Source organism: Hyla sarda, chromosome 4 (assembly GCF_029499605.1).
Source record: "Hyla sarda isolate aHylSar1 chromosome 4, aHylSar1.hap1, whole genome shotgun sequence".
NCBI lineage: Eukaryota > Metazoa > Chordata > Amphibia > Anura > Hylidae > Hyla > Hyla sarda.
In genome coordinates this window covers 419181875-419193959 of record NC_079192.1, presented here as the reverse complement: position 1 = coordinate 419193959, position 12085 = coordinate 419181875, and the positions used below count along the sequence as shown (strand labels likewise).

Genomic DNA, 12085 nt, shown 5'->3' with positions numbered 1-12085 from the left:
GCTGCTGAAGATAGGCGCGGTACAAGGGAGTAGGCAAAAGCAAGGTCGGACGTAGCAGAAGGTCGGGGCAGGCAGCAAGGATCGTAGTCAGGGGCAACGGCAGAAGGTCTGGAAACACAGGCAAGGAACACACAAGGAACGCTTTCACTGGCACTAAGGCAACAAGATCCGGCAAGGGAGTGCAGGGGAAGTGAGGTGATATAGGGAAGTGCACAGGTGAACACACTAATTGGAACCACTGCGCCAATCAGCGGCGCAGTGGCCCTTTAAATCGCAGAGACCCGGCGCGCGCGCGCCCTAGGGAGCGGGGCCGCGCGCGCCGGGACAGAACAGACGGAGAGCGAGTCAGGTAGGGGAGCCGGGGTGCGCATCGCGAGCGGGCGCTACCCGCATCGCGAATCGCATCCCGGCTGGCAGCGGAATCGCAGCGCCCCGGGTCAGAGGACGTGACCGGAGCGCTGCCGCGGGGAGAGTGAAGCGAGCGCTCCGGGGAGGAGCGGGGACCCGGAGCGCTCGGCGTAACAGTACCCCCCCCCTTGGGTCTCCCCCTCTTCTTAGAGCCTGAGAACCTGAGGAGCAGACTTTTGTCTAGGATGTTGTCCTCAGGTTCCCAGGATCTCTCTTCAGGACCACAACCCTCCCAGTCCACTAAAAAAAAATTTTTCCCTCTGACCTTTTTGGCAGCTAAAATTTCTTTGACCGAGAAGATGTCCGAGGAGCCGGAAACAGGAGTGGGAGGAACAGATTTGGGAGAAAAACGGTTGAGGATGAGTGGTTTGAGAAGAGAGACGTGAAAGGCATTAGGGATACGAAGAGAGGGAGGAAGAAGAAGTTTATAAGAGACAGGATTAATTTGACACAAAATTTTGAAAGGACCAAGATAGCGTGGTCCCAACTTGTAGCTAGGGACACGGAAGCGGACATATTTAGCGGAGAGCCATACCTTGTCTCCAGGGGAAAAAACGGGGGGAGCTCTTCTTTTCTTATCCGCGAACTTCTTCATGCGTGATGAAGCCTGTAAGAGAGAATTTTGGGTCTCTCTCCATATGATGGAAAGGTCACGAGAAATTTCATCCACAGCGGGCAGACCAGAGGGCAAGGGAGTAGGGAGGGGGGGAAGAGGGTGACGGCCGTACACCACGAAAAATGGGGATTTGGAGGAAGACTCAGAGACCCTGAAGTTATACGAGAATTCGGCCCATGGGAGGAGATCTGCCCAGTCATCCTGGCGGGAGGAAACAAAATGTCGCAAATAATCACCCAAGATCTGGTTAATCCTTTCTACTTGTCCATTGGACTGGGGATGATATGCAGAAGAAAAATTTAATTTAATCTTGAGTTGTTTACAGAGAGCCCTCCAGAATTTAGACACGAATTGGACGCCTCTATCCGAGACAATCTGCGTAGGCAACCCGTGAAGACGAAAAATGTGTACAAAAAATTGTTTAGCCAACTGAGGCGCAGAAGGAAGACCAGGAAGAGGGATGAAATGTGCCATTTTGGAGAATCGATCAACGACCACCCAAATAACAGTGTTGCCACGGGAAGGGGGTAAATCAGTAATAAAATCCATACCAATCAGAGACCAAGGCTGTTCGGGGACAGGCAGAGGATGAAGAAAACCAGCGGGCTTCTGGCGAGGAGTCTTATCCCGGGCACAGATAGTGCAGGCTCGCACAAAGTCCACAACATCCGTCTCCAGAGTCGGCCACCAATAGAAGCGGGAGATGAGTTGCACAGATTTCTTGATACCCGCATGACCTGCGAGATGGGAGGAGTGACCCCATTTGAGGATTCCGAGGCGTTGGCGAGGAGAAACAAAGGTCTTTCCTGGAGGAGTCTGCCTGATGGAGGCTGGAGAAGTGGAAATCAGGCAGTCAGGAGGAATGATGTGTTGCGGAGAGAGTTCAACTTCTGAGGCATCCGAGGAACGAGAGAGAGCATCGGCCCTAATGTTCTTATCGGCAGGACGAAAGTGAATCTCAAAATTAAATCGGGCAAAGAACAGAGACCACCGGGCCTGGCGAGGATTCAGCCGTTGGGCAGACTGGAGGTAGGAGAGGTTCTTGTGGTCGGTGTAGATAATAACAGGAGAACTTGATCCCTCCAGCAGATGCCTCCATTCCTCAAGTGCTAATTTAATGGCTAGAAGCTCTCGATCCCCGATGGAGTAGTTCCTCTCCGCTGGAGAGAAGGTCCTAGAGAAAAAACCACAAGTGACAGCATGCCCGGAAGAATTTTTTTGTAGAAGAACAGCTCCAGCTCCCACTGAGGAGGCATCAACCTCCAATAGGAAGGGTTTGGAAGGGTCAGGTCTGGAGAGGACGGGAGCCGAAGAAAAGGCAGACTTGAGTCGTTTAAAGGCGTCTTCTGCTTGAGGAGGCCAGGACTTGGGATCAGCATTTTTTTTGGTTAAAGCCACGATAGGAGCCACAATGGTAGAAAAATGTGGAATAAATTGCCTGTAATAATTGGCGAACCCCAAAAAGCGTTGGATAGCACGGAGTCCGGAGGGGCGTGGCCAATCTAAGACGGCAGAGAGTTTGTCTGGATCCATCTGTAGTCCCTGGCCAGAGACCAAATATCCTAGAAAAGGAAGAGATTGGCATTCAAACAGACATTTCTCAATTTTGGCATAGAGTTGGTTGTCACGAAGTCTCTGAAGAACCATACGGACATGCTGGCGGTGTTCTTCTAGATTGGCAGAAAAAATTAGGATATCGTCCAGATATACAACAACACAGGAGTATAACAGATCACGAAAAATTTCATTGACAAAGTCTTGGAAGACGGCAGGGGCGTTGCACAGTCCAAAGGGCATGACCAGATACTCAAAGTGTCCATCTCTGGTGTTAAATGCCGTTTTCCACTCGTCCCCCTCTCTGATGCGGATGAGGTTATAGGCGCCTCTTAAGTCCAATTTAGTGAAGATGTGGGCACCTTGGAGGCGATCAAAGAGTTCAGAGATGAGGGGTAAGGGGTAGCGGTTCTTAACCGTGATTTTATTAAGACCGCGGTAGTCAATGCAAGGACGTAGGGAGCCATCTTTTTTGGACACAAAGAAAAATCCGGCTCCGGCAGGAGAGGAGGATTTACGGATAAAGCCCTTTTTTAGATTCTCCTGGACGTATTCGGACATGGCAAGAGTCTCTGGGGCAGAGAGAGGATAAATTCTGCCCCGGGGTGGAGTAGTGCCCGGGAGGAGGTCGATAGGGCAATCATAAGGCCTGTGAGGAGGTAGAGTCTCAGCTTGTTTTTTGCAGAAAACATCCGCGAAGTCCATATAGGCCTTAGGGAGACCGGTTACTGGAGGAACCACAGAGTTACGGCAAGGGTTACTGGGAACCGGTTTTAGACAGTTCTTGGAACAAGAGGACCCCCAACTCTTGATCTCCCCAGTGGACCAATCCAGGGTAGGGGAATGAAGTTGAAGCCAGGGAAGTCCAAGGAGAATTTCCGAGGTGCAATTGGGGAGGACCAAAAGTTCAATCCTCTCATGATGAGATCCGATGCTCATAAGAAGGGGCTCCGTGCGGAAACGTATGGTACAGTCCAATCTTTCATTATTTACACAATTGATGTAGAGGGGTCTGGCGAGACTGGTCACCGGGATGTTGAACCTGTTGACGAGAGAGGCCAAAATAAAATTTCCTGCAGATCCAGAGTCCAAGAAGGCCACTGTAGAGAAGGAGAAGGCAGAGGCAGATGTCACGATGCCGGCTGGCAGGTAGTGGATCCTCTGTGCCAGAGAGGGATGGCGAGGGCCGCGCTAGTGGACCGGTTCTAAGCCACTACAGGTTTTCACCAGAGCCCGCCGCAAAGCGGGATGGTCTTGCTGCGGCGGTAGTGACCAGGTCGTATCCACTAGCAACGGCTCACCTCTCTGACTGCTGAAGATGCTGAAGATAGGCGAGGTACAAGGGAGTAGGCAGAAGCAAGGTCGGACGTAGCAGAAGGTCGAGGCAGGCAGCAAGGATCGTAGTCAGGGGCAACGGCAGGAGGTCAGGAACACGGGCTAGGAACAGACAAGGGAACGCTTTCACTAGGCACTAAGGCAACAAGATCCGGCAAGGGAGTGCAGGGGAAGTGAGGTAATATAGGGAAGTGCACAGGTGATCACACTAATAGGTAATTGGGAAGATTGGGCCAGGCACCAACATTGGTGCACTGGCCCTTTAAATTGCAGAGACCCGGCGCGCGCGCGCCCTAGGGAGCGGGGCCGCGCGCGCCGGGACAGGACCGACGGAGAGCGAGTCAGGTACGGGGACCGGGGTGCGCATCGCGAGCGGGCGCCACCCGCATCGCGAATCGCATCCCGGCTGGAGGCGGGACCGCAGCGCACCCGGTCAGTGGATCTGACCGGGGCGCTGCAGCAACGAGGATGAGGCGAGCGCTCCGGGGAGGAACGGGGACCCGGAGCGCTCGGCGTAACAGTACCCCCCCCCTTGGGTCTCCCCCTCTTCTTGGGGCCAAAGAACCTGAGGAAAAAAAAGTCAATTTTTCCGTGATGAGGTCCGATGCACATTAGGAGGGGTTCTGTGCGGAAACGCATGAGACAGTCCAATCTTTCATTGTTAATACAATAGATGTAGAGGGGTCTGGCGAGACTGGTCACGGGGACGTAGAACCTGTTGATGAGAGAGGCCAAAAAAATTTTTCCTGCAGATCCGGAATCCAAGAAGACCATAGTAGAGAAGGAGAAGGTAGAGGCAGATATCCGCACAGGCACAGTAAGGCGTGGAGAAGCAGAGTTGACATCAAGAACTGTGTCACCTTTGTGCGGAGTCAGCGTACGTCTTTCCAGGCGGGGAGGACGGATAGGACAATCCTTCAGGAAGTGTTCGGTACCGGCATAGTACAGGCAAAGATTCTCCATGCGGCGTCGTGTCCTCTCTTGAGGTGTCAAGCGAGACCGGTCAACTTGCATAGCCTCCGTGGCGGGAAGCACAGGAACGGATTGCAGAGGACCAGAGGAGAGAGGAGCCGGGGAGAAAAAACGCTTCGTGCGAACAAAGTCCATATCCAGGCGGAGCTCCAGACGCCATCCGGAAGAACGCATGTCAATGCGAGTGGCAAGATGAATGAGTTCATGTAGGTCAGCAGGAGTCTCTCGTGCGGCCAGAACATCTTTAATGTTGCTGGATAGGCCTTTTTTAAAGGTCGCGCAGAGAACCTCACTATTCCAGGACAACTCGTAAGCAAGAGCACGGAACTGAATGGCGTACTCGCCAACGGAAGAAACACCCTGTTCCAGGTTCAGCAGGGCAATCTCGGCAGAAGAAGCTCGGGCAGGCTCCTCGAAGACACCACGGACCTCAGCGAAGAAGGACTGGACTGTGGCTGTGGCAGAATCATTGCGGTCCCCATCAAACTTGTCCGGCAGGGACAAGCAGGGGTTAAGAACGGCCGGTTGCTGCGGAGGAGTTGCAGGAGCCGGCGGAGGAGATGGTTGTTGCAGCTGTAGCTGTGACTGAAGTTGCTGTATCTGCGGCAGCAGCTGCTGTGACTGAAGTTGCTGTATCTGCGGCAGCAGCTGCTGTAACTGTGACTGAAGACGCTGTGTCTCGGAGATCAAGTATGCCAGCTGTTGATCTCATTGGGCGATCTTTACGCCAAATTTGTCCGGCAGGGACAAGCAGGGGTTAGGAACGGCCGGTTGCTGCGGAGGAGTTGCAGGAGCCGGCGGAGGAGATGGTAGTTGCAGCTGTAGCTGTTGCTGTATCTGAGGTTGCAGCTGCTGTATCTGTGACTGAATACGCAGTGCCTCGGAGGTCAAGTATGCCAGCTGTTGATCTCGTTGCGCTATCTGTTGCGACTGCTGGGCGATCTGACGAGCTTGCTGGGCGACCAGCGTAGGGAGGTCAGCGACAACTGGCAGAGGAACTTCAGCGGGATCCATGGCCGGATCTACTGTCACGATGCCGGCTGGCAGGTAGTGGATCCTCTGTGCCAGAGAGGGATGGCGAGGGCCGCGCTAGTGGACCGGTTCTAAGCCACTACAGGTTTTCACCAGAGCCCGCCGCAAAGCGGGATGGTCTTGCTGCTGCGGTAGTGACCAGGTCGTATCCACTAGCAACGGCTCACCTCTCTGACTGCTGAAGATGCTGAAGATAGGCGAGGTACAAGGGAGTAGGCAGAAGCAAGGTCGGACGTAGCAGAAGGTCGAGGCAGGCAGCAAGGATCGTAGTCAGGGGCAACGGCAGGAGGTCAGGAACACGGGCTAGGAACAGACAAGGGAACGCTTTCACTAGGCACTAAGGCAACAAGATCCGGCAAGGGAGTGCAGGGGAAGTGAGGTAATATAGGGAAGTGCACAGGTGATCACACTAATAGGTAATTGGGAAGATTGGGCCAGGCACCAACATTGGTGCACTGGCCCTTTAAATTGCAGAGACCCGGCGCGCGCGCGCCCTAGGGAGCGGGGCCGCGCGCGCCGGGACAGGACCGACGGAGAGCGAGTCAGGTACGGGGACCGGGGTGCGCATCGCGAGCGGGCGCCACCCGCATCGCGAATCGCATCCCGGCTGGAGGCGGGACCGCAGCGCACCCGGTCAGTGGATCTGACCGGGGCGCTGCAGCAACGAGGATGAGGCGAGCGCTCCGGGGAGGAACGGGGACCCGGAGCGCTCGGCGTAACAGCAGACATCCGCACAGGCACAGTAAGACGTGGAGAAGCAGAGTAGACATCAAGGACTGTCTCACCTTTGTGCGGAGTCAGCGTACGTCTTTCCAGGCGGGGAGGACGGATAGGACAATCTCTCAGGAAGTGTTCGGTACTAGCACAGTACAGGCAGAGGTTCTCCATACGGCGTCGTGTCCTCTCTTGAGGTGTCAGGCGAGACCGGTCGACCTGCATAGCCTCCACGGCGGGAGGCACAGGAACAGATTGCAGGGGACCAGAGGAGAGAGGAGCCGAGGAGAAGAAACGCCTCGTGCGAACAGAGTCCATATCTTGGCGGAGTTCCTGACGCCTTTCGGAAAAACGCATGTCAATGCGAGTGGCTAGGTGAATAAGTTCATGTAGATTAGCAGGAATTTCTCGTGCGGCCAGAACATCTTTAATGTTGCTGGATAGGCCTTTTTTGAAGGTCGCGCAGAGGGCCTCATTATTCCAGGATAATTCTGAAGCAAGAGTACGGAATTGTACGGCATACTCGCCAACGGAAGAATTACCCTGGACCAGGTTCAACAGGGCAGTCTCAGCAGAAGAGGCTCGGGCAGGTTCCTCAAAGACACTTCGGATTTCCGAGAAGAAGGAGTGTACAGAGGCAGTGACGGGGTCATTGCGGTCCCAGAGCGGTGTGGCCCATGACAGAGCTTTTCCGGACAGAAGGCTGACTACGAAAGCCACCTTAGACCTTTCAGTGGGAAACAGGTCCGACATCATCTCCAGATGCAGGGAACATTGGGAAAGAAAGCCACGGCAAAACTTAGAGTCCCCATCAAATTTATCCGGCAAGGATAAGCGTATCCCAGGAGCGGCCACTCGCTGCGGAGGAGGTGCAGGAGCTGGCGGAGGAGATGACTGCTGAAGCTGTGGTAGTAACTGTTGTAGCATAACGGTCAGTTGAGACAGCTGTTGGCCTTGTTGCGCTATCTGTTGTGACTGCTGGGCGACCACCGTGGTGAGGTCAGCGACAACTGGCAGAGGAACTTCAGCGGGATCCATGGCCGGATCTACTGTCACGATGCCGGCTGGCAGGTAGTGGATCCTCTGTGCCAGAGAGGGATTGGCGTGGACCGTGCTAGTGGACCGGTTCTAAGCCACTACTGGTTTTCACCAGAGCCCGCCGCAAAGCGGGATGGTCTTGCTGCGGCGGTAGTGACCAGGTCGTATCCACTAGCAACGGCTCACCTCTCTGGCTGCTGAAGATAGGCGCGGTACAAGGGAGTAGGCAAAAGCAAGGTCGGACGTAGCAGAAGGTCGGGGCAGGCAGCAAGGATCGTAGTCAGGGGCAACGGCAGAAGGTCTGGAAACACAGGCAAGGAACACACAAGGAACGCTTTCACTGGCACTAAGGCAACAAGATCCGGCAAGGGAGTGCAGGGGAAGTGAGGTGATATAGGGAAGTGCACAGGTGAACACACTAATTGGAACCACTGCGCCAATCAGCGGCGCAGTGGCCCTTTAAATCGCAGAGACCCGGCGCGCGCGCGCCCTAGGGAGCGGGGCCGCGCGCGCCGGGACAGAACAGACGGAGAGCGAGTCAGGTAGGGGAGCCGGGGTGCGCATCGCGAGCGGGCGCTACCCGCATCGCGAATCGCATCCCGGCTGGCAGCGGAATCGCAGCGCCCCGGGTCAGAGGACGTGACCGGAGCGCTGCCGCGGGGAGAGTGAAGCGAGCGCTCCGGGGAGGAGCGGGGACCCGGAGCGCTCGGCGTAACAACATGTATATACTGAGGAAACAATGTATATAGTGGTATTACATGTATATACTGAGGAAACAATGTATATAGTGGTATTACATGTATATACTGAGGAAACAATGTATATAGTGGTATTACATGTATATACTGAGGAAACAATGTATATAGTGGTATTACATGTATATACTGAGGAAACAATGTATATAGTGGTATTACATGTATATACTGAGGAAACAATGTATATAGTGGTATTACATGTATATACAGTATATACTGAGGAAACAATGTATATAGTGGTATTACATGTATATAATGAGGAAACAATGTATATAGTGGTATTACATGTATATACAGTATATACTGAGGAAACAATGTATATAGTGGTATTACATGTATATACTGAGGAAACAATGTATATAGTGGTATTACATGTATATACTGAGGAAACAATGTATATAGTGGTATTACATGTATATACTGAGGAAACAATGTATATAGTGGTATTACATGTATATACAGTATATACTGAGGAAACAATGTATATAGTGGTATTACATGTATATAATGAGGAAACAATGTATATAGTGGTATTACATGTATATACAGTATATACTGAGGAAACAATGTATATAGTGGTATTACATGTATATACTGAGGAAACAATGTATATAGTGGTATTACATGTATATACAGTATATACTGAGGAAACAATGTATATAGTGGTATTACATGTATATACAGTATATACTGAGGAAACAATGTATATAGTGGTATTACATGTATATACTGTATATACTGAGGAAACAATGTATATAGTGGTATTACATGTATATACTGAGGAAACAATGTATATAGTGGTATTACATGTATATACTGTATATACTGAGGAAACAATGTATATAGTGGTATTACATGTGCACTAATTAACAAAAATTAACGTCCCAAGAAGAAGTTGTTGTAATGAATGAATCGTTGCTATGTGTGATGTAATGATGATATAAGTGATGACAGTATACGGGCAGGGTCACATGGGGCACATCCGCGAGTGTACACACAGAGATACCCGGTGCAGCCGCTCTGCAGTCCATCTCTTACTGCTGTCGGCGCTGTAAGGGCAGGGTCACATGGGGTGTGTGAGATACTCTGCGGATGTGCTCCATATGACCCTGCCCTTATAGCAAAATGAGATTATTGGGGAAAACTGTATAATAGAAAGGAGGCTCTAAGACCTTGGTAAGTATTTCTAGCCTACAAGATGAGATACGGTTGGGATACATCAAGGCTCTAGGACCCTGTTGGCCGCCTCTACTCTAATGACATGTGATCACAGCCCCGCCCCCTGTGTGACATCACTGATATAATATAATAATAATATAATGACATGTGATCACAGCCCCGCCCCCTGTATGACATCACTGATATAATATAATAGTAATATAATGACATGTGATCACAGCCCCGCCCCCTGTATGACATCACTGATATAATAGTAATATAATGACATGTGATCACAACCCCGCCCCCTGTATGACATCACTGATATAATATAATAGTAATATAATGACATGTGATCACAGCCCCGCCCCCTGTGTGACATCACTGATATAATAATACAATCAGACTTTATTGGGGGCCGTAGTATAATGACTCCATTTCATGTAGTTGATAGGTTGCCATTTATTTTAGGTTGCCACGACGATGAAGATGACGAAGAAGACGATAGCCATGAAGATCTGTATGAGATGACTAAAAATTGGTTAATTTGTCCACCAGACAAGTCTAAAGACCAACTGGATTTATTGTTGAAAAAGGCTAAAACATCGCCAGGCCATGTGTCATCACCAACGCCACAACCAACACCAACCGCAGGTACGGTTCCCTGTAGTGAGTGCCCCCCCCCCCCCCCCCCCCCAAGTATCTACAGATGTGAAATATGTTCATGACCTATATATAGTAATCTATACTGTCACCCACAGGACTCCGAGCCGGGCAGTCATCTTCATCTTCTACCCCATGTGACCTTCAACCAAAACCCACCTCTGTAAGAGCAGTCAGCCCTCCACCGACATCTGGGGAAATCCAACCGGTCCCTCCCCCTATGGAAGGTCCATCCCTTGCCGATTCTGTTACACCGGTCTCCCCCACAGAGGTGATCCCATCCACTGCCCCAGTCCACCAACCAAGACCAAGCACATTGGTAGATTGTCCTGAGACAAGTCCATCTGATACTCCAGTGGCCCCCGCCATCAAACAGGGTCGGTTTTATAGGGTGAACCTGATGGACCCCAGACTTTATTGATCCTTCCTTGCAGTGAGTCCTTTTAGTGCTCCGTCACATTCTCCTACAGAGGGTCCTCCTGCACAGGCCGCTGTAGACTTAGCGGAGACTCGTACGCGAGACCCTCACGGACACTCAGAGTTATAAGAGATATAATAGTTATAATAAAGATACATGGATAATAAAAGTCATAATAAAGATGGATGGATAATAAAAGTCATAATACATTGTTTATTGTAAGACAAACCTGCAACAACCAATCAACAACCGGGACGTCACCGCTCCTGCCTTTTATTCTACACACAAATATAAACTAAAATGGTTTCTATGGGATTAAAGGAGAAGTATCATGAAAAAAAACGTATCCCCTATTCAAAGTATAAGGGATAAGTTTTAGATCACGGGGGGTCCGAGTGCTGGGGCCCCCACAATCTCTTGTTTATAGCCCCGACTCTCCTTCACAGCAAAGCGTCATGACCCCCACCTGAAGCAGGGGGCTACCACCCCCCTCTATATAGCTCTATGGGAGAGCCAAAGAACAACTCTCCCATAGAGCTATATGGAGGGAGCGTGGCAGCCCCCGCTTTGGGTGAAGACCCCAGTGCTTAGATCCCCCACAATCTTAAACTTATCTCCTATCCTTTGGAAGGGGATACGTTTTCTTTTTTCTTCATGATTCTTGTCCTTTAATGTGTGACCCCTTTATTAGAAAAATTTGTTTTGCATATATGTACGGTATGTGTGTATATGTATTTATGTAGATGTGTGTATATATGTGTGTGTATATGTATTTATGTAGATGTGTGTATATATGTGTGTGTATATGTATTTATGTAGATGTGTGTATATATGTGTGTGTATATGTATTTATGTAGATGTGTATATATATGTGTGTATATGTATTTATGTAGATGTGTGTATATATGTGTGTGTATATGTATTTATGTAGATGTGTGTATATATGTGTGTGTATATGTATTTATGTAGATGTGTATATATATGTGTGTATATGTATTTATGTAGATGTGTGTATATATGTGTGTGTATATGTATTTATGTAGATGTGTGTATATATGTGTGTGTATATGTATTTATGTAGATGTGTATATATATGTGTGTATATGTATTTATGTAGATGTGTGTATATATGTGTGTGTATATGTATTTATGTAGATGTGTGTATATATGTGTGTGTATATGTATTTATGTAGATGTGTATATATATGTGTGTATATGTATTTATGTAGATGTGTATATATATGTGTGTATATGTATTTATGTAGATGTGTGTATATATGTGTGTGTATATGTATTTATGTAGATGTGTGTATATATGTGTGTGTATATGTATTTATGTAGATGTGTATATATATGTGTGTATATGTATTTATGTAGATGTGTGTATATATGTGTGTGTATATGTATTTATGTAGATGTGTG

At 49.7% G+C, this 12085-nt stretch overlaps 1 protein-coding gene across 2 annotated transcripts in view; it reads left to right on the top strand.

Annotated features, from left to right (window-relative positions):
* The window catches only part of ZC3HAV1L (zinc finger CCCH-type containing, antiviral 1 like), a 61528-nt gene extending 50664 nt beyond the window's left edge, over window positions 1–10864 (top strand). For both annotated transcript variants that reach the window (XM_056517963.1, XM_056517964.1), the window contains exons 4-5: window positions 10054–10236; window positions 10344–10864. In XM_056517963.1, coding sequence (XP_056373938.1) covers window positions 10054–10236; window positions 10344–10666 — 506 coding nt within the window. In that variant the 3' untranslated portion in view covers window positions 10667–10864. The remainder of the gene's footprint in view (window positions 1–10053; window positions 10237–10343) is intronic.
* The last annotated feature ends 1221 nt before the right edge of the window (window positions 10865–12085 follow it).